At 33.9% G+C, this 25,846-nt stretch overlaps 1 protein-coding gene across 1 annotated transcript in view; it reads left to right on the forward strand.

Moving 5' to 3' along the window:
• LOC145278106 (uncharacterized) overlaps window positions 1-9,826 on the forward strand; it is a 145,644-nt gene extending 135,818 nt beyond the window's left edge. Inside the window, exon 4 of the mRNA XM_080130377.1 lies at window positions 7,906-9,826. Within this exon, the coding sequence (XP_079986503.1) occupies window positions 7,906-8,362 (457 nt within the window). The 3' untranslated portion in view covers window positions 8,363-9,826. The remainder of the gene's footprint in view (window positions 1-7,905) is intronic.
• Window positions 9,827-25,846: the final 16,020 nt, after the last annotated feature.

Below are 25,846 nucleotides of genomic sequence, written 5' to 3' on the forward strand. Positions count from 1 at the left end.
CATCGCCAAACCAGAAGTGGCGAATAGTTTAAATTAAGGCTAGTCGATTGGAAAGAGGGAATGCTTTTGAAAATATCGGCGAAAAAAGCGACTCTGCTTGTAGAAAAGTACCCAGTTGAGGGTGAAAGAATTAATGTTTTTAACCAATTTTTCGATATTTGTCGTCCGAAGGATCGAGCTTCAAAATGATAATGATCTGTCGCTTCTGTTGAAAGTTTTAGACAGACATACGAACATACATACATATATTTAAACAGAGAGATGAGATTTTTATTATAGACTAGCGAGGGGTACCCGGCGTTGCCCGGGTGTTTGGGGGGGGGGAAGTAAGTATGAGGATCGAACCCGAACTGTTGAGGCAAAGTTGTGGAACAAAAAAAAGTGCGACGTTAACCATTGCCCCACCCTGACATGCTTACGGAAACACGTTTGAATTTATTTAATTAGTTGGATTTAGCAGGTGCTCGTTTTAATGAGTTAATGAGGTCAATTGCGGGATAGTATTCATTTACTGCTGAACACTTTTTTTCCCACCCCCAAGATGTTATAGGAAAAAGATTAACCCACATGCAGCGAGCGACAGATATTGAATATTTATCTTCCTGAAATCGAGCAAATTAAATAGACAGGCGAGCTTCGTTGTTAATTGTGAGATATTACGATTTGTATGTGATATAAAAAGTTTTAAAAAGTTGTGAACAGACCGACCGCTTCTCTGAAAGAAGCCTTTTGTAGACACACAGGAAAAGCGAACACACATACATACATACATTTTCGCTTTTATATTTATAGACTAGGTATCCAGCATTGCCCAGGTGTTTAGAAGTGTGTGTGCTCGGGGGTGGGATAAATCAAAACAAAAGAATAAACTAATAACCCTGTTTAAATATTATATAAAACGAAACAATGTTAAAACTTCTTTAAAAAATTGTTGCCCGGGTGTTTGTGTCGGGGGTAAAAAAAAAAAAACGTTTTGGTAGGTAGGTAGGATCGAACTCGAAGCCTTGAGGTGAAGTTGGAAAATAAAGTGTGAAAAAAACGTGACACCAAGAAAGTAACTGAAACTCATTTGAATTTATTTAAGTATAAACAGAATTGACAGGTGCCCGCACTTAATGATTTAATGAGGTCAAATATTAGTAGTAGAGTTAAGTTTTACTGTGGGGCAGTTTTTTAATGAGGTCAAATAGAAGTTAATGCGGGGCAGTTTTTTTGGAGTTTGTTTACCCAATTTTGGCTGATTTTGTTTTTCCAAGATGTGGGGGGAGGGGACCAGCTCCCCACAAAAGGGGATTGTCCAAATTGAATAGCAATTGTCTGATATAAGGAGAAACTCCGCATTGATCAAAGTTGATTGTTTTCTGGACATTCCCGGAATCGCACCAGGAACAATGCCTTAAGCTTCGAATTAGTTTCAGTTTTATACGAAAAAGCCGAATCAACACGTGAGAAGCCAAACTAGCAATGATTTTGTAAAAGTCACTGTAAATAAATCTAGACGCGACCCGCTTTCCCAGATCCTAGATTTTATTATCTAAGGGGTAAATAAACACTTCTAAGAACCCCGGCGAAAAAAGCCTTTGTCGGACATACATAAAATGTGCACTAGCGAGGGTACCCGGCGTTGCCCGGGTGTTTGGAGGTGTGTGTGTGTGTGGGGGGGGGGTAAAGAATAAGCGAAATAATGACCCTGTTTAAACTTCTTAAAAAATCGGAAAAACCAAAACCAAAACAGCAAACGAACGTAAAAACTCCTTTAAAAATAAATCGGATAAACAAAAACAAAAAAAAAGGAAAAAGTAAAAAAAAAAAAAAAAAAAATGAACGTTTTGGGAAAAAAAAAAAAAAAAAAAAGAAACAGCGAAAAAAAAAAAGGTATATTTCAATATCAAAAGTTTAAAAATCTAAAAAAAATATATGATAACTCGGATTGAACCTGCAATCTTAAGATAACGATGCTGCCACTTAATCATTGTGCTATGGACACGTGGGCGAATGTAGGTCGGTTTTTATAATATTTAAACGAATTCAAGGTCTTTTGCGCATGTTGACGGATGCGTAGAAGCTATCTTGTTAAGGACACGCAGCGAACTAAAAATGGAAAAAAAAGCGTTTAAAAATTGGGCAAATTAAATACACGCGCGACCCCCATTGTTAAGTGATACATATTATCTAGACAGCATATAAAACGTTTGAAGAAGGAATGAGCTTACCGAGAAGCTCTGTGAAAAAAGCCTTTTGCGGACATACACAAAAAAAGCAAACATACATACTAGTGATGGGACGATTACAAATTTTTTCCCGATTCCGATACAATTACCGATTCCTTTCAAAATTTCCGATTCCGAGCCGATTCCCGATTCTGATTCTTTTAAAATTTATACATATTTAGTTTTGTTTGTTTTTTTCGTAAATTTTCAAATTATTACATAAAACCCTGGGTAATGCCCGCGTATAGTTTTTCTCAAATGTTTGCTCTGTAATTGATTAAAAATTATAACACAACAAAACATTTATTTTGATTTTAAAACAAAGCTATATTGTATCAGTTCGTATTTACTGTATAACATGCTACTTACATAAATAGTTAAAAAATATTCGAAGATTGGTAGGCAAAATAAGAAAACGATGTACGAACAACATATTTAACAACGCCACTTCTCATTGTTACGAACGAATTTCTAAATAATAATGTTACTATTTAGAAAAACATTTTTAACGTGAGATTGCGTGAGCTTTCTGTGCCTTCTCTCTGTGAATGAACTAAAATTTTATTTTAATTATAAAAATTTGGTATGTTATTAAATCGATTTACTTTTCTATAAAAAACAAAACAAAAACAAAACGAAGTGCAAATGGTGACGACGACGACGACAGCAGCAACAACAACGACGACTTTGTAGATTAACACGCAGCTAAATCCCTATTCCAAAATGAAATATTACTTTTATAGATTACGTGTTTTAAATTGACGGGAAGAAAAGCGATCATGGTACTTGTGCAGTTTATGTCCCTCATTAAAACACGAAAATTTCAAAAAACAATTATATTCTACGTACCCGTTATGGAATGAAGTTCTAAAAAAAATTTCACTTAATTTCATCAAGTAGTTTTGTTTTTACAGCTTGTTTTCAATCTCGAGAACATGGAATTTCTCTAATAAATCGCTTAATTGATATCAAAGGGAAGTAATCCATTATATTTCGACCAAAATCAATGCTAATGGCGTAGTTTAGATTGACTGTTTCGAATGCCTCGAATGAATGCTTTTAGCAATAAAAACAAAACTACTTGATGAAATTAAGTGAACTTTTTGACGAGAACTTCATTCCATAACGGATACGTAGAATATAATTGTTTTTTTGAAATTTTCGTTTTTTAATGGGGGACGTAAACTGCACAAGTACCGCGATTATTTTAGAATTTAGAGTGTGAGATCAGTTTCAAATGTAAATGTAACGTAAAATGATCATCGTTTCTGCCCACCCTAATTCTTTATGGATGTTAATTTAGTGGGAAACAATTTAGTTAAGTTCGATTTGCGCCGTTGTAAAACCATGTGTAATCGCTTAAAAAGTAGACACCCCTCTCCTCCAATAAGCGCACATAATTTATAATGTTTTGGAAAAGTAGCTCATTTTACGTTAAATTTATTTGTGAAATTGACCCTCTATTTTAAATTCCTAATCGTTTTATATTTATTTATTTTTTATAATCATGAGTGTTTATATTTCATTTTTAAATAGTTACATGTAAAACGCTACGAAAATGTAAATAATGTATTCTCGTGAAATTATCGGTGTTTTTTTATTCCGTTTTCATTTTTCGCCCATCGCAATTATAACTTTTTGTTGCGAAAAGAAAAGTTCGATTCTCCATTTTATAAACGAAACGGCCCTTTCCTACTACTAACCCTAAGTCCGTGATAATACAAAAAATAAAAAGTTGGATTCCCTATATCAAAAACCGACTTTGTGTCTAACACTGTCTTCGGGTAGGGGACGACAAGTAAATAGAATCACATGTAAACTAACTCGCACACCCCAGACAAAATGAGATTCTACATTTTTAGACGATTATGTGAACGTATTAAAAAAAAAAAAAAAAAAGTAATTTAAAATTTAGAGAGTGGGATCAGTTTAGTATATATATTTAAAGTAAAATCGTCTTCATTTTCAGGCCATTATAAATTATTATGATTGTTCATTAAATTCTTTTACAACTTACCCTAAGTTAAACTGGTAAGTTCATAAAACCTGCATATTATCACATAAAAAGTAACCTCCCAAATACACAAACGCACCGAACTTACATATTATAGCAATCTTTGGGTAACTGTCCTTAAACGTTAGAATTACTTGGATATGGAGGCTCATTTTCTGTTAAATTTACCTGTAAAACAGACACTATAAATTCTTAAATTTATTATTTTTTTTGCTTCTCGTCTGGTGGATGATTTTTCAGAATAAGAAAGGAAGAAAACGGGGGCGAAATAAATGCGTACACAACGAATAAATGTTACGAAAAACAAGCGAAGCTACATTTTAAACTACCTGGATAATTTTTTTTTTTTTCTTATTTTGCACTTTAACTTATTTTAAAGTGTTTTTTAACTTAAAATAATGGTAGTGTAAAGCCTATTGAGTTAAAACAAAATAAAAATGGTGATATTATTTAAGCCATATTCGAGCCTCGATAATAGCTCAGAAATCAGAAATCAAAGTACACCCAAGAAATGTCACTCTGTTCACCCGATGTTATGTGAGAACAAGAAAAAAGGCCGACATACGTCTTTTAACTCTCGATAATCACCCAAAAATTAAAAATTAAACAATATACTAGTAGAAACCCACCCAATAAATGTTACCAAAGGCAAGATAAGTTACACTTCTACCTAACAAAAGAATATATTTGACTTTTACAAAAAAAAAAAAAAAAAAAAAAAAATCGAACTTTTGCATCACATTAAAATAAATATCAAACAAAAATAAAGTAAAAATATGCTGGTAATTAATTTTCAAATCATGAAACACATTTTGAATATCTTTAAAATATTTAAAAATACACTTACATTTTATGTTATCAAATTGTCGAAGTCAAACGGTATCGAAGATGTTAATTACCCCCAAATACTTTCAGTTAGTGGTCTAGGTTTTTATTGCCTTATATAGGGGAGTGAGATTGGTGGGCTCTAGACGGCATTGGCGCCGCTGTAGGAATCCCTAAGTATAAACATAAATGATACTGGCAGAATCAAAGAAAATCACACGGAAGCATGACATTTCACGACTTCATTTCAAATTCAATTCAAGGCCAATCCTTTTCACACCTTTTGCCATTCCTTGTCATATTTGCCAATGCCGAGTAAGGGAGCGGACAAAAACCTAACCGGACAAAAACCAACATTATTATATTCTACGTTTGATTTAATTAGCAATAATGTTTCATATTAATTTTTTTTGACAAAATATTTCTTTAAATTTAAACAATTTTTTCAATACCTTGAAAATAAACTGTATTCTTCTGAAGGTTATCTAGCGAATTTTCGCAAAGTTTATAGTTTTATTTTGTTTATTTTACGCAGATAAAATAAGTTTAGATCTTTTAGTGTAATCATGATCTATAGAGGTTAGTTTTACTAATAGTTTAAAAGGAATAAATATTTATCAACGGTATCAGCAATGAAAAATTAACATAATAAAATATTAAAAGAATCGGTTTTGGAATCGGAAATTACGCACAAATTATTCCGATACCGATTCCGATACTCCCAAAACTACCGATTTATCCGATTCCGATTAATCGGTACAACACTAATACATACATACATACATACATACATTTTCGCTTTTATATATATAGATTAACCGCAGATCTTTAATGCTCGGGTTCTAATCACACTGCTCACTTCTGCTGCCAGACTCCGGTTTACCACTTCAATTATGGACAGCTTTACATTTAGTATGATTTTTCAAATCTCTCTCTCTCTCTCTCACACACACACACGCACACACACACACGCACACACACACGCGCGCGCACATACACACATACACATGCACACGGTCACACACACATACACACACGCGCACACACATACACACACGCGCACACACATACACACGCACACACACGCACACACACACACACGAATCTGATTTTGTTTTCCTTTGTATGTTATTCTCTTGTATCAGTCTTTGTAAAAATCTCTTTAGAAAACAATGAGAATCAAATTGAGGAGTCGTCATGACAACCAACTGTTACTCTTTAAATGCCAGATTGCTAATGACTTGCCTCTTCATCCGTGTATAGCAATAGTAATCTTTATACAATTTGGAATCTATTTTAGCCATGTTGTATTCGTGCTACCAGGTTTTCTGACCTAAAATGCACTGAACATTGAAGTTATTTTGTTTTTTGTTCCTCTTTGCAGAACATGATTGAGTTTTGCAAAGTTAAAAAAAGTAAACAAATTTTTTTCTGCATAACAGCCAAACCAAACATCATGAATAAATTATGTAGAAATATAAAATCTATTTGTGGACAGTTATCCTCATGGTTGTTGTTTCACAACGTCTCGACAAACTCATCCTCTGAAGAAGGCCAGAGGACGAGTAAGCCGAAACGTGGTTTTATCAATTTTGTTTATTTATTTATTTATTTATTTATTATTGGAATTCTTTGAGATGAGTAATTTGTATATTTATTTGCGGTCTGTTATCCTCATCTTCGTAGTTTGCACGTGCCCCCAGTAATAACTGCCATCAAACATATATAAGAGAAACACAAGGTAAGTTAGAAAAATAAAAAGACTGTGAACATAGAAGAGGCATAAAGAAAGGCAACTCCTTAAACACTCTTTTATCTCACTGTGTTGAGCTTTGAACATGCAAAAATGACCAAATTCGTTGTAGATAGAGCTAAACGAAGACTTCTAGAATCAGCACTCATTTCAAATACTAGCACCATCACGCAGAGAAAAGGATTCTACAATTCAGCCCCTATTATAGGAAATATAATGATAAAGAAGCAAAGCATGAATGTAGATATATGCTTAACCTCTTTGTATGATTTCAACAAAATTAATAACGTATTAACTAACGAATAAATAAAAATAACATTTATACAAAAAAAAAATAACAGTTCAGTAAATATGCATGTATATAAGAAACGTCTGAATATGTGTGTATATATATATATAAAAATCCAACCCTCTTACACAGACTTTTGTAAATTCTTTTCTAGACTAAGAAGGAAAATAACGCTATTTTCACTCGCTTGTCGTCTGCAACTCGTTTCCTCAGAATTTTTAATCCTGATGAAATTGGGACAAACTGTTGATTATCTTTTTTCTTTATTGAATTTGGAATTATTTTGGAGATGAGTAAATTGTATAATTTTTTTTATTCAATTATTTGGACTATTACCTCCATTTTCTAGTTGTTTTCACGACGTTTCGGCCCATTATTCCTCTGGCCTTAGTCAGGTGAACCGTGACGGGATAGAAATGTCAGAGGATTAGTTGACCAAACCGTGGTGAGATAACAGCTATTGAATGCATCAATTGATGCGGATGTAGTTGGAGGATTCGACATCCCTATCTCATCGCGATTAACCTGACGAAGGCCAGAGAAATAATTGGCCGAAACGTCGTGAAAACAATTAGAAGATGAGGATAATAATCCAAATAAATGGTTAATTTTTTTTTATTTGATTATCTGTTTAGATTTTCCTTTTCATATATATATATATATATATATATATATTATATCTCAGGAATTTTTTAATGTCCGCGCCTCAATACTAGGCTGTGTTCATCTGTTAGTCTGTCATGCTTAAATTTGTTAAGAATATCAGTTTTTCTCTAAATTTAAGTTCCTTAAATGTTTTTGTTTCTTTTTCCAGACTAAACACAGATATTTGGCTCATCCGAATCCTTGTCGAAAATGGCCTCGCGTTTTATGCAACCTGGATCAGCATAGCATCTATACTCAACTTCACCATTGTGCTGATAAACAACGTCAATATTGACACGAATCTGGCTGGGACAATTTCCCTGGCGTTAGCGGCTCTGGGAATTCTTCTTTGGTTCATGCTCGACAGCATTATTCTTGACAAATATGTCCGCTACACATTCAGTCCGTACATCGTATTGACGATAGCATTCACTGGAATCACCATCAGAAACTTTAACATGTCTCTCTATCCACGAAACTCTATTTTGACCGGAGTTCTGCTTGGACTCTCTTGCATCACACTTCTCTGCAAAATTGTCACAATGATATGGCTTCATAATCACCAGCCAATTATTATAAAAGCGCCGATGTACAGACAACCGACAAACGGAAATTCACGGCATTGATTTTTGATGTTTTTTTTTTTTTTTTTTTTGCATTTCTATAAAAATGAAATGATTTCAAACTGATCAAACTGATCGCATTTTCAATATTTGGATTGTTTTAATGTTGAAACAAATATTTCCATCGATTATAATTTCAGATCTGTCATGCTGGCGTTGTGAACGGAATGTTAAGGTTCAAACAAAAACAATGTTTAAAAAAACAAAAAAAACAAAAACCCTGAAAAATCCGTACAACGAAAATTAAGGTGCTGATTTCTATCTCTACAAATCTACTATCAGACAAAAATCCGAGTCTTTTCTATAAATATTATTATGGCATGTTTTTTTACAATTGTTTCATATATTCCCTGCCTCCTTTGTTCCAATTCGTTTGACTCATTGGTCTTGTGGTCTCCATCAATTTGCTGTTTTGATACCTCATTGTAATACAGCTTCCTATTCCAGTATTTTTTTTTACCCCTGACCAAGGCTCAGAGGCCATTCGAGGATAAGGGTTAAAGAGTGAACAGTAGTCTTAAGAGGACCGGCTCATCAAGAACTTGTTTATGTTGGACTTGAAGACAACCATATTGTAGGCAGCTGGAAAGCAGGCAAACGGAACACAGTTCCACAGGTGTGCAGCTCGAAGAAAGCTTTGTTCATTGAATCTACGTTTAGGCACAGATTAAAATGGGGAAAATTATTGATAGTGTTTTCAGCTAGACGAGTGTTTCTTGTGAAAGTTTGGCGAGGAGGAACCATATATTGGAGCTCAGACGAGCACTTGCCATGAAAATAACGATAAAGCAGATACAGGCTTGCAGTGTCTCTTCTGTGATAAAGAGGTTGCAGGGAAGAGAAAAAGGGCATCCCCTACGACGAGGCTATGAAATCGGTTTTGAAGAACTGCAAAGGTTGTGGAACTCTCTTCCTGGTCACGGTTTTCCTTCTACATCCGCCTTGGTATTCTCCAGACTAGGGTCACTAGACATCTTCTGTCTTTGTGATATTCAGTTTTTGTTAGCTCCTTACATCAAGTGGCTTCATGTCTTGCTTCAAGTGATTTCCATAAAAAAAAAAATACATGACCTTTGCCCTGAAAGCACTTAGATTATGAGTGGGGAGTATAAATGATGTTGGCATCAACTACAAACTTAATTATATTGAATTCAAATCCTATCAAATCTATTGTGTATATTTATGTACTAGTGTCATTGGGAAAGTTATTAAAATTTATGTTCAGTTTAATAACTTGCTTTCAATTATTTGCAGACAATAAATCCTTTACAATGCGTATTATGCTTAAGCTTTCAGGTTTGCTAGTTTTATGGCATATCAACCCTTTTAGGCTATTTGATTATGGGTCAAATAATTTTATTGATTTTCTTTTTTTTTTGTTATGAATGAGTATAGTTTTGAAAAGTAATAAAAATAAAAAATTTTGTTATTCTGTATTTTTAGAGAAATAAACATAATTGAGCAGTTTTTATAAGAGCATAAATTTATTACATGTGATATTATACAGTAATATTTCAATTAGCCATTGATACCTTCAAGGCCCAGAGATCACTCGAGGATAAGGGTTAATAGTGTTCAACTCTAATCATCTCTCTTTCTATTCTCTTGGAATCTCTCTACACTTGGCTTGTATGGTCCTTATTCGTTTGCACCAAGATTAACTTTTACCATTGCGTCACTTTTCACTAGAATGACTGTGTGAGAGGAGAGTCACAACTTTGTTTTCTGGCTCAGAAGAAAAAAAAAATTGTCTGCAAGTAAATCATCCCTGGGATTTACCAAAGTCTTTTTTTCCAATTTCAATAAACTTGGATTTGTTCATGCTTGGAGGTTATTTCTTCAACCCTTACTCCTTCTTTTCTCCCTCCCTAACCCTCCCTCTCTCCTGGAGCAATGTTGTTAAAGGCATTTTTTTTTTCATATCTGTTAAGATCAGGAAAGGCTTAACACGATGACATGAATGTCCCAAACTAATTATGAGATTAATTGAGCCAAGTTCTAAGCCAACCATCCTCTGCACATATTTTTCCAAATGGAATTACTGTTTTGAACCCCCACCCCCAAGCCAAGACTTGTCTCATAAACAGTTTCCAATAACTATTGCGCTTTGGCATCCCAAAAAGGGTTGATATACCATAAAACAAACAAAAGCAAATGATGTAATTCATGTTGAGTTAAACTGTGTGACATGCAAACATTTAGGAAATAAAAAAAACTTAATAACCTGATCTTCATTGGACTACAATGTCACATCATGATGTCATAGGGAAGACCCAGATCAAAATTCACTCGATGACCTCTAGGTTATACTCAATGAGCTAAGATTAGTAAGACATTGAATGATTTTGCAAATCAAACAGCAAATTAATTGATGTATGAATATTTCGATTAAATTGCTTGTCTCTAATATTATATAAATAAGTATCAGGAATCCTGGGAATATTTTACCTTACACCGGCAAAGGGAGATAATAAAATTTCAGCAAATCATTTCTTATAGAAAATTAAATTGTCATCTGTACACATAGTTCAATGGTAGAGCAATTGACTACAGTTGAATGATCCCATGTTCAAGCCCAGGTGTACCTCATTTTTTTGTTTTCTACTGAGTTAAATTTACAATAAAAAAAGTTACCATTTAAAGTCACCACAATTCATTTCTTTGTTTGCATATTTTAAAACTAAACATTAATCAAAAGTGACTTTTCCAGGGCATTCATCAAGCGCAAATATCAGCTGATGTGATATTGTAAACAAACACAGACGGAATTTGAAGAATGGTATTATTATTATTATTATTTTTATTTAAAAAAAAATTAGTCCACCGGGAAAATTATTCCTAGTAATATATAATAATCGATAGAAGATTGCGTAGCATAGAATCAATCTGTATAAATTAAATAGGTTTAAATGTATTGTACGACTGTGCAACGCTGGGCGTCCAGCAAAAATATATATATAATTGCACCAAACAACTCATCAGAGACATATAGGTGTTTCTCTTTGGGTGGGGGGAAACGGTTGGAAGGTTTTTTTCTTTTTTCTCAAGAAATAAAGATATGGTGAAGGAAAAATGTTGATTAAAATAAATGGAAATCTTAGAAAGTTTGCAAAATTATAGGAATAAAAAAACTTTTACTTATTATAGTGTATATAGGCAGCCTTCCAGAAAGAAAAAAAATTGTATTCACAGCCCGAGGAGATATTCTTTTATAGCATCATATTCGATATATATTTCCATCAATGAGACCAACTTTAGTGCACGGTTTAAGACCATTAAATGAAAACCAGACTCCTATGTTATCCATTTTTTTAAATTAAATTAAGAATGTAAAGATGCAGATATAGAACGGTATAAAGCTGCAAGTTTTTTTTTTGTTTTTTTTTAAATGTTATTTTTAAATGCAATTTCATAATTGTCACCAAATTATTAATTTGGATCACTACACTTAACATGCTATTATCTGTGGAAGGTACCATTGACTAAATCGTATGCTATATGATTTATTAAAGAAAATGTAATAATTTTTTTTTTTAGGGGGGGGGGGTCACAATCCAATCTTATATTTAAATGCTAAGGAAAATCCAGTCAATTTTAACATGATACCATCGGTTTGAAGTCAATGAATATTGTTATCAGTCACTTTGTTGTAAATAGTGGAGGAGCTCATATATATATATATATATATATATATATATATATGTGTGTGTGTGCGTGCGTTTTTTTTATATATATATATATATATATATATATATAGATATTTTTTACTAATTGAATTATTATTCAAATATAATCAACTAACTTGTTCTTTTAGATAGCTCAATAGTGCAATTCTAGAGCTATAAATATTTCTTATAACGTACCGCTTTACTAGGAATAGTCACTCATTTTATTGTTTATTTAAAAGAACTTTAGTTTTATTGGCAACATTTGCATACAATTTTTTTTTTTTTTTTTGGCCCATTACTGTTATTTAAATCTATGAGTATTTTCTCAGCTGGTATAATGATTGAGAAATATTATATCCACTATGGGCCAAAACAATTGTACGCAAATATTGCTAATAAAACTAATTTTTTAAATGAGCAAAAAAAAAATATGAGTATTCCTGGTGAAATGGTGCATTATATAAACATTTTTTCGAGGAGTGATTTTATAATTATCAATTGGATTGAGGACATATAACATCCATCACATTCAAACAAGAAATCATAATTATAATTGTTATTGTTTATCCTCTGATGAAAGGTGCCTATCTTTGAAAATCAATGGATTAAGGATTTTCACTATTGATCCATCAAATTCAAGCAAGGATTTATAACAAATTTTGTAATCTATTCAATTTTATTTTCATCAATTTTTCATATTTCTTTACCTAGCATTTGTCTTATTTTTCTTTTTGCAAAACTTGATTACGTTCTGCAAAAACAAAAACACCCCCGCCTTTTCCTTTTTTCCCTCCCCGACTGATTTCATTACTTGAAATGAAATGCAGCATAAATACTATAACCCTTTTCCCTCTCATGTTGCAAAACTTGTACATGTTCTGCAGGATAGGAAACAAAAACAACAAATCCAACCAAGTCAAACACTAAAAAACAATGATTGGAAATAAAAAGAGAGAGTGAAGAATAAAACCTACAAAACAAAATTCCATGAATAAATATTTGATTATATTAAGAACTTAAGTTATTTCCATGGCACGTGCTCGTCTGAGCTCTAATCAAAACGTAGATTTCATGAACAAAGCTTCTTTCTTAGAAGTGCACGCCTGCGGAACCCTCTTCCGTTTGCCTGTTTCCCACCTGACTACAACTTGGATGTCTTCAAGTCCAACATAAACAAATTCCTGATAAACTGCCCCCTTAAGACACTTTATCCAATCTCCAATACTAACGATTACCGCGATATTATCCCATTGATTACTGTACACGCAATAATCCCTTATCCCCGAATGGCTTCCAGACCTTGATAAGTGGTGACTACCATGTAAAAAAACTTGTTTTCTAAAATCACTGAATTCAACATTAAATAACCTGAAAAGGGTTGATATGCCATAAAACAACCAAACCAAACCAACCTAGTTCTTTAATTGCTCTGTCTAATATAATGAGTTATTTTATTAATAGGTTCCAATTTTAAGATATTATTTATCTTTGCATCATATATGTATGTGTGTCTCACTTTTTATTTTTTTGGAATCTATAATTCTTATTCTGAGTGGAATTTATATTTCCATCTTTTGCACTAAATCCAACAAATATGGAAGATTGTGTAGCGTCTAATTTTGTCCCTGAATCCTAACATCCATTCACAATTCCAGCAACTAAAAATCCATTTCATTTGACAAAAATGTAAATAAATTATTTCATGCAACCCACAAGAAAATTCGGGGTGATTTTTTTTTTTTTTTAATTTACACATTTTGAATTTTTTATAGAGATCCACATTTTTGTTTTTCTCTGTATTTAATTTTTTTTTAAAAAGGAGGATGCGAGATATCTCTTCTTTTTTCTAAAAAAATTTTTTTTTTTTTAATCTAAATTTGAGCAAGTCACTTTCTTGTTTTCCTATCAAATTTATTTGCTTCCAGTGTCGTCACTCCTTTATGGATAAAGGGTCGAAGTTGAAAGATAGAATGGGGGGGGGGTATTTTCTGCCAGTGGCAAAAGAATTATAATTTTGCAGCTATAACCAGTGAGACAGCTGCAAGGTCCGGGGAAGGGTATTTAAAACATTTTTTTCAATTTTTATCGCATCATTTTGCAAAATGAAACACGAGATCCCATTCCCCCATCCACTTATATATATATAATTTGTTTTTTTTTTTTTTTTTTTTTTTATCCGAAAAACTGCAAATAATTGCAAAACGCAACAAATTTGGTCACGGATTGAGCAAGATAATTCCGCAGACATACTTTCTTGTAAATAATTATAAAATGACATGTATATAATTTGGCTTTTGGGTAGGAGTAATGTGTAGTATCTGTTCTAATACTACACTTAATTTTTTTTTTGTCAGTGAAAGAGTAATCCTTCTAAACTGAGGTAATATCGTGTTTTCTATGTTTACTCCAATCCAGTGGCCCTTTTTCTAAGGATTTGGATTTCCTCCGCTTTAAGAACTAACCTTGTGTTTAACTTTGCCGTCGCGGGGAGACAAAAATAGGGCCAACATGCTGTTCATTAACAGACAGACATATTATACGCATCAACAGACAATTTGTACGTTTGTTGTTTGCAGTTTTTTTTTTTCTCCATTTCTTCAAGTTACAATTTATCTGCACATTAATAATGACTTGTTGAAAGATTGAAGAGAGGGAATATCCTCACCCCACCTCACCTAAATGGTGGAGATAGTTGTCCTCTCCCATCACCTGCCCACCCAAAAAATGTTCAGGTGAAAATTCAGAAATTTATTTATTTATTTTTTTTTTTAAGAATTAAATGTTTTATTTTTTCCCCAAGACTAACCCTCAATTACAGGGTTTTTCTCCTTACCTTTTTTGTGTGTGTAATACAAGTTAGCAAGTATCATTTGGTGATTTTGTTAAAATCTAATGTCAAGGTCGTTCGTATGAGGTTGAATATTTCAAGTTATTTTATAAAATGATCGTTGTGTTAATTGTTTTTTTTTTATATTTGATTTTCTTTTTAATTTAAGAATTGAAGAAACTAATTACAAAATACCCCCACCCTAACATTACATACCTCCCCACAAATCGAAGGGAAAAATATTTCTGATTAAGAATGGACCTGTTTTTTTTTTGAAGGGGGCTTCTTTTTTTTATATTGTAAAAAAAAAAAAAAAAGTTATATTTTTTCAAAAAATCCAAATAAATTTAATTTCTTCAAAATGTTTCATGTTTTTTTTCATTTTAAGATTTAAAACTCAAGAAAAATGAAAATGCAGAAAACAAAATGTCTTATAAAACATAAATAAAAGAAGGCACTTTGTGCATGAATTCATTCCCTAGGGACTCTGAAATAGCTGGACTGATTTTTTTTTTTTTCACACAAATGTACTTTATGTATCTAGAAGTGATCTTAGATAGTTTATTTTTATCAGAATGAATCCGATAAGTATCGAAAATCAGATTAAAGAAGGAACTGTCCGATTTTGACCAAACTTAAAACCTTTATACAGCTCAACATCACAAGTTCATTTGAGAAGTTATCGCACAAGAAAGGTTCAGCTGTATAAAAATCAACAGCAAGTTCTTTTATAAGACGAAGGCACGTTTGAAATAAATGTTTGCTTAGAATTGAACCATGATAGTTTACTTTTGCATTTTAAACTTTAAGCCATAATTTATAAAATTTTATGACAGGTTCTCTACAGTGTAGACTACAATGTAGTGTGGTCTAAGTGTGTGGGGAGGCATATGAGCTTCCTCCTGGTGCACCACAGAAGGTCCCCAACTAAAGCAGGCAATCAATCAGTTTGATTGAAAAATGGGCGATTTCACAGATTTTGATGACAATAAAAGTATTGTAAATGTGGAACATTTATTGATCATCATTCAATTCCGGGCAACATCGTGTCTCCCTGCTAATATATATAATATATATATATTTTAAAGTTCAATTCACAATTATTTTGAAAACACGTTCTTTCATTTTCTCATAATAGAGTATGTTACAGATTAGGTTAACAATCAACAAACAGTAAAAAAATGTTATCACTGTATTTTTTAATGTAGCAATCTCTTCAGACAATTCTATGGAGAAAAAAAAAAAAACACATTCAAATACAATCTTTTCATGTCACAGTCAAAATCATATCTCTCATGTTGAGGGTGTAATTCTCGTCGTTAGGCAGTTTTATTTTTTTATTTTTTTTTATTATTATAAATAAAATGAACTCATTTTTTCCCGTCTGATTTTGACATTAATAGGATTAAAAATCAAGATATTTCATGCAAATATAATATGCACAAACGGCAGAACTATATCTGAGGTGTGTTATAGGCTTATTATTTCTCAAATTCCTCGATAATCTTAGATTTCTATACTTTTTCTGCTGAGAAGTCACGGCCAAAATCGGTTAAGATCAATGGAAGTGGTAAAATATTTTCTCTCTAATAAATTCCTCCTCCCCCTGCCACCACTTAACACCGTTTGGGGATCGTTCACAAGGAACAGTTGAGAAGAGAACACCGGTTTGGCTTCGTAGTTCTTTCATGTGAAGTTATTTAAAATCACTAAACTAAGCTGCAATGCTCTGTGGCGTAGTGGTTAGCGTGCTGGACAATTCACATTATATTTTCACGTTCGCGCCGACCTACCGTAGTCGTTTTTTTTTTTCCTAAACAACTGGAATGGACTTTTCTTGTAACATATACTCTTATGAGAAGATGAAAGAACATGTTTTCAAAAAATTGTGAATTTAACTTATATATATAATAATTTTAATGGAATTAGAACAGCCTAAAGAGCAGAGTATATTTTAATGTATTAGTAAATTCATTAATACAAATAAAATAAAACAGTGCTCGTTGTAATGTAGATATATAATAAGCTCGGGAGGCATATATATCCTAGAGCTATTTTAATATTGAGTAAGATGATTGATGATTTGTAATTAAAAATCTGTTTCACAAGGAAGAACAAACAAAATCAATAAATTGTACGATCGTTTCGGAAACGATGTTTTTATTGAGATAGACAATAATTCTTGGACAATTTTATTATTTAGTTTTTTTGAAACAAAGTCTTCTCATCAACAAAAATATTGGGTGAGGGTTTTGTTTCAAAAAACTAAATGATAAAATTGTCTAAGACTTATTGTCTATCTCAATAAAAACATTGTTTCCGAAACGATCATACAATTTATTGATTTTGTTTGTTCTTCCTTGTGAAACTAATTTTAAATTTTAATTACAAATTATCAATCATCTCATATATATATATATATATATTACATTTTTAGTGTATTTAGTATAGTACTACTTATATTATTGTCTATTCTGCTATAACTGGGAAAACATTACTCTTGGAATATTTACAAGAAAACCATAAATTTATATATCACACACACTAAAAAAGAAAAAATGAGATATTAACAAAGCTTAGCACTAAACAGAAGAAAAATGGTGTCACTACACCAAGTAACATACAGAAACAATATCTATCAAGGCTGTATCTGTCCAAAGGAGGAAGTATGGATCTCTCAGAAATTGCCTGTCAAATTTAAGCCACTATTGTAAGCACCAGCCAATATGACGAGTTCCTAGAATCCAAACCTTATGTTACTTCTTCTTCTCTTGTGTTGTGGCATGTTCATTATGGTTAGTGTTCTCCATAGACCTCGGTTCATTGTTGGTCCAATTCCTCTGAAGACATCACATAATTTTGAACTTGGCAGAATACACAAGGGTGGATTGCCATTACCTTCCCCAGTGTAGTGGCATCCGACTCGCCTGCTTTGCACCTATCCGTTGTCCTTAGATCATCCGCATAGCTGCAGTCGAATAACATAACTCTTAATACCATAGAACCGTTGATCTGCTAAAGATTCATCCTCCTTCATGGCCATCCAACGTACTGCTGCCAACATCATTAGATATGTTTTAACTCAGACTAGGGGTGCATCTCTCCCAGTGAATTAATGCACCTCCAGATATCAACCTGGAAATTTCTCACAACTCTGCATGGTACATACAGCGCCTAGCCTTCCCAAATGGTCACTCCATCTGGTATTGGCCAGGCTCATTGTTGTTTAATTTTGGTGATATGATGGGAACCAGTGCGTCAATGTGATTGTGCCACATATATTACACTAAGATGAAGAAACAAGAGCCAATAAAACAACCTCAATCACAAAAGAGTGACCAGAAATATAAGTTGCTTTCAGTAAGTTTCCAGACTTTTTTATACAGGCATTTAAAATTGTCAAAGACTCTTGAAAAGTCAGTATGTCATTGCTATACATCTTATGAGATGACTGACCAATTTTTATGATTTCAGGTTCAAATGAACAGCTACAGCAGGAATTAGAATAACATCCTACTAAAACCTGATTGTCACAGCTGGTGAATTTTAAAAATGCAATCTGGACGTGGGGAGACTTTAGAAGAACGATATGCAATCAAATTCTGTTTTAAACTTGGTCCAAAAGCATTCGCTACATTTCTGTGGCATTTTTTCCATCTTGTATGAATTGAGCATTGGTTTTTGAGCGGCATAAGAGATTTAAGGAAGACAGGAAGTCTGAGGGATGAGAAGCAGTGTGGCAGGAGTAAGGAAGTCAGAACACTAGAGTTGATTGGCCAAATATAGAATTTCATGGATAAGGACCATCGTGTGTCTATAGAGACAATAAGTGCACAGTTTGTATGTCAGTGGGGGAAATGTACTCACAATTGTACTTGAAATAACCCTTATCCCTGAGTGGCTTCCGGGCCTTGATAAGTGGTGACCACCGTGTAAAAAAAATTGTTCGAGAAGATGTGAAGGAGTCTGCACAAATGCACCAGTTCACAACTCCATCCTTGTCACAGACTATTTGTTGAAGATGGACATTTCACTCCAAACAAGGCACAGTGCCACTTTGTTGTAAGGGAATATTGTTTGGGACTATATGTACAGGAACTCAATGTATCGAACTGAGCAGCAAGATGTTTGTTCACATTACATTTAGGGGTGCAGGAAACGGGGGTAATTTCAAAGTCTAGCAGTTTGAGAGAAGAAAATTTTAGAGTAGAAAGCTTTCCAGCATCTAAGAACCTCAACATTGAAGGGATAATAGATAATATAGTTAGTCAAGAGTATTTATGTTGAGGGGACACAAGTGCTACTAATTCATCAGAGAACAGTCCGTTAAAGTACTTGTAAAATGAAAATTAAATCATACAAATACTAAATATAATTAGATTCTTCTTAGACAATAGAAGCATCATCCAGGTTGGCATTGATGGATGTACATCACAACATGAATTATTTAACACTTATTTCTGATATTCATAAACGACTTCCCTGATAATATTGTGTCCGAGATGCGTATATTTGCTGATGATACAACGCTTTATAACATGCATGAGGACAGAACAGATGTACAGATGTCGGCCTAACATTCACAGGCAATATGAACTGGAAAAAATACATAGAGGATATTGCAAAGGCTGATGCAAAAAAGGTGGCTTCTCTATTGAGCTGAGAACTACTAACACTTTAGAGTATCCTGTGCCTTTACAAGGCCACTATTCACGAATGTCTGCAGTAGTGTTGTGGCATCTCTGTGTCTGTTTTACAAATATTTTAATGAAATGTGCTCTGGTGAACTCGTTGGATTTGTGCCTCTTCAACGTACATATCCCTGACAAACCTGCTTTTTTTTCTTTCTTTTTTTTTTTTTTTTAAATCAATTTTCACCCCAAACAAGGCACAGTGACACTTTGAAGTAGGGGGCTACTATCAGGGACATAAGTTGCAGGGGCATTATGAAGGGAGTTGAGTAGCAAGATGCTTGTTCACATTACACTTGAACTTCTGCATATCAGTACAGTTGGGAAAGTAGAATCCTGGAAGGGAGTTCGAAAGACCTGCAGTTCTGGGGAAGAAACTATTGGAGTAAAAGGCTTTCTTACACCTAGGGATCTCTACTGTGAAGGAGTGGGGCTTAGTTTCTTATCGGGTTTGTTGGAGGTAGTCACATCGAGGAGGTACAAGTGTTTGTAGTTCGTCAGAGCATTCACCATTAAAGTATTTGTAGAACAGGCAGAGGGATGCAACATTTCGTCGATGGGACAGAGGCTGAAGCCTAGATGACAGTTCAGGACCTATCAGGTTGGTGACTCTCTTTTGAACCCTGTCCAGGAGTGAGAGACAAGCAGCAGATGCACCAGCCCAAATGTGACAACAGTACTCCATACATGGGCGAATGGTGGCCTTATAGAGGTACAGGATACTGTCAGGCGTAAGTAGTTTTCTAGCATGGTAGAGAGAGCCCACCTTCTTTGCAGCAGCCTTAGCAATGCTCTCAATGTATCTATTCCAGTTCATGTTCCCTGTAAATGTTAGGCCGAGGAGTTTAAAGGAAGTATTTCAGGTAATGTGTTCTTGGCCATTGCTATTGGTGGCAGAAAAGGTTAGTTATTAAAGGAAACAAGCTTAGTCTTGGCAGCATTGAATGTGACCATCCATTTTTGTCCCCATTCTACTACAGGTTGGAGGTCATCCTCTAGAGTTTCTGCCGTGTCCTTAGATATGTGTTCATTTGTTTTCCCCTTATGCCTGTTATAGAGAGTGGTGTCATCGGCAAATATACCCATCTCCAAAACAATTTTATCAGGGAGGTCATTTATGAATATTAGGAACAATAAAGGTCCAAAGATAGACCCCTGAGGCACTCCCAGTTGCTTAGCAACAAAATCTCACCCCTTCACTGTTGAGATTCCTAAATGCCAGAATGCTTTTTTTTCTCTAACATTTTCTTCCTTTGAAGAAGGAGACTTTGGATTTCCTTTCCTGCTACCTGCTTCCCTGACTGTACTGATATGCAGAAGTTTAAATGTAACGTAAACCAACATCTTGTTAATCTTTCCTAGGCATGGTACCAAATAGTAACCCCTTATGTCCAACTAGTGATATGTCTTGTTAGGGTGAACGTGAGTAAAAAAAAACAAAAAACAACAATGTCTATATGTACATTGTGTCGATGGGACAGGCGTTTGAGTTTGGTTCATGGAGTGAGATCTATTCGATAGGGTCCTGTCTAAGAATGAAATTAGTGGTATATACATCAGTCTAGATGTGGCAATAATACTCCATGCATGTGCGAATGGTGGCTATAGAGAGATGTAGGATACTGGTAGGTGCGAGTAGTTTTCTAGCATGGTAGAGGGAGCCCACTTTCCTTGCAGCAGCCCTGGCAATGTCCTCAATGTTTTTTCCAGTTCATATTGCCTGTGAATGTTATTGAAGAGTTTTAACTTTCTAGCTGAGAGTTAAAATTAAAAGTAGAATTTCTGCACGATTAAAGCTGATTGCATCTATCTAGTTAAAGGAAAGCAACAGCAACTACCAGATACCATGTTGGAATGGAATATTGACAACACTAATGATTATGATGAGTGTATGTTGACTAATAGATATATTAGGTAATATATATATATCGCTGCAGTCAAGCATGGTAGTGGGAATGTCATGGTCTGGGGCTGCATGAATGCTGCAGGTATTGGAGAGTTACATGTCACTGAGGGAAACATGAACTTCAACATGTACTGTCAAATACTGCAGAAGAACATCATCCCCTCCCTCCAGAAACTGGGTCGCAGAGCAGTGTTGCAGCAGGACAATGACCCAAAACACACATCCAAGACAACCACGGCTTTACTGAAGAGGCTGAGGGTAAAGGCCAAGCAAGTTTCCAGACTTGAACCCAATAGAACATCTTTGGGGCATCCTCAAGCAGAAGGTCGAGGTTTGCAAAGCCTCAAATATCCACCAGCTCCACGGTGTCGTAATTGAAGAGTGGAAGAGCACCCAGTGGCTACATGTGAAGCTCTGGTAAACTCCATGCCTAAGAGAGTAAAGTAAGTTTTGGATAATGATGGTGGCCACACAAAATATTGAGAGTTGACATGCATGTTAATAGTGACAACTTTTCGTAACAACTTGGTTACCAGGGATTTAGCTTTTGATGGCTATATTTTGAGTTATTTTGAAGGGAAAATAAATAAACTCTGTTATATATGCTGCAGACAGACTACTTTTCATTGCATCAAAAAAATCATTTTTTCAGTGTTGTCCCATGAACAGATATACTTAAATATTTGAAATGTGAGGGGTGTACTCACTTTTGTGATATATATTACTTGGAGGGTCACCACTTATGAAGGCTCAAAGGCCACTCGAGGATAAAGGTTAAATGAATGTTAGATGGCCAGTGACAACATGTTGGAACTTGGGTAGCGTTTGATTATGTAACAGGACGGCTCAACGAGATACATTAGATTTGAAAACAATCATGTTATAATCATCTGAGAAGTAGCCTTATGGTATTGTTTTCCACAGATGGGTAGTGCTAGGAAAGAAACTCTGCTCATGGAATTTTCGTTTAGTTTTAGTCACAAACAGACAGTAAAAGAAATTGTTGACAGTTGTTGTAGGTAGACGAGTGTTTGTTGTGAATGTTCTACAGGAGAAGGAGACAGAAGCTGCCATGAAATTAACGACGAAGCAAAGATAGACTCAATATCATTTTTCTAAGAAAGACATTGTCGAAACAGGAAAAAGTACTCTAAGCAGCTCTTCTCGCCAAGTGGCAACAGTACTCATCTTCGGGTGTACTTGGTATTTAAATAAGTAGATTATTGCGTTTGGGAGTGAGATGCGTTCTGGAGCAATGGAATGATCCAACCAAGTTTCCAGTGACAACAGATTTAATGTAAGTCTTTCATCTCTGCTCGAAAGTGAAGGTCAGTTCCAGAAGTTTGTGAGCAAGATACTTTCCTCGAAACGAAAGTCGTTCAATTTAATTGGGGCAAAATGGGGATCAGAGCGCTGGTGGTGAAATGATAGCTTACACACAAAAAGAGAAACTATAACTGTAATAAGATAAATTGTATATCAAAACATTCAAAGTAATTAATTTATTGTTGATGAAACTTTTGTTTCCCGCCGAAAAAAAAAAAAAAAAAAAAGACAAAAGGCCATACGACTCGGTTGAGCTGTGGCTATTTTGAAGTTGAATTGATTTGTAATAGAAAAAAATCATGAGGGCGAATTTGAGCGGAACTCAGGAAATCTTCAGGCAAGATGAAAGGATTGTAGGAAATGGTTCAAAGCAGATGCTATTTGGAATGCAGTTAAAAAAAAAAAAAAAGGTTAAACTAATTGCAGATGTTGAATTTGGATCTATACCTCTTCCCTCCCCCACCCATCATCTGTTCATTCATTTTAACATAATTATTGAGAAAGGGTTGCCTGGAATGGGAAGGGGAAGAAGTTCTTACTCTTGAAAGAATGTAGAAAAATCACGAAAGGAAACAAAAAGATGTGGCCAATCGATCTACAGGTTTTGAAATGAAATCAATTGCTATTTTGAACTTGAACATAACATGTTAGAACATTCCGGAACAGCGAGGATACTAAAAAGAGCTCTCGGTTGATTTCAATAAAAAAGCGGGGCAATGTTGGCAGCTGGTTTGGCTGCCCCATACCCAGCATTACAATCTTCAAAAGGAAGAAAAATAAAAAAATAAAAAATAAAAAAGAAGAGATCTAGCGTAAGGTTTTCCAATAGGATTCGTACCGCCTTCCAGGGGGGGGGGGGAAGCGTTGCGAGACATTAGGTGGGCAATGGCCAAATTTATGGTATACACATTATATATATATATATATATATATATATATATATATATATATATCATTCTTATTATAAACAAAAATACCGTAGGTATTAACGTAACGTAAAATTCTGAAAAAAAAAAAAAAAAAAAAAAAAAAAAAGACGGACATATGCATGCGAGAATTATGTTTTCTTTTTTAAACAGTTCACTTCTTATAAGTAAAAAATATTCAAGCCGAGATCAAAACCAAAACCTAAAGACAATGAGTCAAATACCATAACCATTAGACCAGTTTGACATGATCTTTAAAGAGTGTTTTCAAACCAACTTATACTTAACATAAGGAAGCCATCATGTATCAAGACCGCACATGCGAAACAGTTAAAAACAGATAAAAATCTGATGACCCTCCAAGTACCAATTTTTCAATTTTTACCCTTTAGTAGACCTTTTTTTTTCCGGATGAAAACCAACTAAAAAATTTTCCACATGTCTGAATACTCTATATACCAAATTTCAAGTCTGCAGATCAAAAATTTGTGGAGTTTATGGGTTGAGAAGTCTCCTTACACACATTCTCACTTTTACAGATGAGGAATAAAAGTTATAACTTTATCATATCATAAGAACAATAAGGAATAGTTAAGGGGAAATTTAAGAAACAAACCTCTTTAGGCCATGTCATTTTGAAGCTAAATGCTTCTCATCAGAAGAGGAGAATGGCAATAATCACACGAAATGCAAATATAAAAAAAACTGGCTTAATGACATTTAGAAATGAAATAAGAATGAAAGAATAGGATAAAATGGTAAAAATCGGATTTTTATCTCTTTCACAATTGTGCATAATTTTGCATGATTCTGGCCTTTCTCCTCTTCTGATGAGAAGCATTTAGCATTAAAATGACATGGCCTAAAGAGTTTTTTTCTTAAATTTCCTCTTAACTTTTCCTTGTTGTTGTGATAAAGTTATATATACTTTTTATTCCGCATGTTTTATTTAATATCGTTTTTGTTCCCCTTGATAGCGTTCAGCTTTTATCTTGATATGTTGTTTTGCTTTGTTAAAGATTTACTCTTTGATAACATATTTTAGATTATATGTACTAGCTGATGTACCCGGCGTTGTCATTAAATTCTTCAAAAAAAAAAAAAAAAAACAGAAAGAAACAAAGAAACTGAGACCTGTCCATGCGAGTATTGTTTTTTTCTAAACAGTTCACTTCTTGTAAATTAAAAAAAAAATACTCTAGCTGAAATCGAAACCAAAACCTAAAGACAATGAGTCAAGTATGATAACCATTAGACCAGCTTGACACGTATTTAAAAAGTGTTTTCAAACCGACCTGTTCTTAACATAAGAAAGCTGTCATGTGAACGATTCGCCCATACAGTCGTGAAAAAGTTGACAAACAAATAAAATCTGATGACACCTCCCAACCCTGACCAAGTACCAATTTTTCAATTTTGACTCCCTAGCAGCACTGTTTTTCCAGATGAAAAGTTTTCTACATATCTGAATATCCTACATACCAAATTTCAATACTGTAAATCAAAACTATGTTGAGTATATAGGTTGAGAGTTGTCCTCACACACATTCTCACTGCATATTTTTTTATCATCAGTAGAGGCACTCCTTAGCACAAAATATGCATAACATTTTTTGTTTTAATAAGTCACACATCTTTTTTATATAACTTTAAAATAAAACTTCCAAAATCTCTATTACATAAAAGTCATTTTGTGTGTGTGCATGTGTGTGCGTGTAAGTTCCTTCCTCATAGGCTCCGAAACGGTTGAGCCTATCTTTTGCAAATTTCCATCTGCCTGCTTCCCACCTGACTACAACCTGGATGTCTTCAAGTCCAACGTAAACAAATTCCTAATGAACCGTCCCCTCAAGTAAACACTTCATTAAATCTCCACACTAACGTACTGTACTTGCAATAACCCTTATCCCTGAGTGGCTTCCGGACCTTGATAAGTGGTGACCACTGTAAAAAAAAAAAAAAGAAAAAAAAAAAAAAGAAAAAAAAAAAATTTTTCACACAAAGCTAATTCATATGCCTGCAGTGTTCTTAGATGTTTTGTACAGAAATTCAGATAAATATTGAAAATCCAATCTTAAAAATAGTCTTTATCTTATAGACGTAAAAAAAAAAAAAAAAAAAAAAAAAAAAGAATTTTTACAGG

This window comes from Euprymna scolopes, chromosome 6 (assembly GCF_053919585.1).
Source record: "Euprymna scolopes isolate OS-2025 chromosome 6, ASM5391958v1, whole genome shotgun sequence".
Taxonomy (NCBI): Eukaryota; Metazoa; Mollusca; class Cephalopoda; order Sepiida; family Sepiolidae; genus Euprymna; species Euprymna scolopes.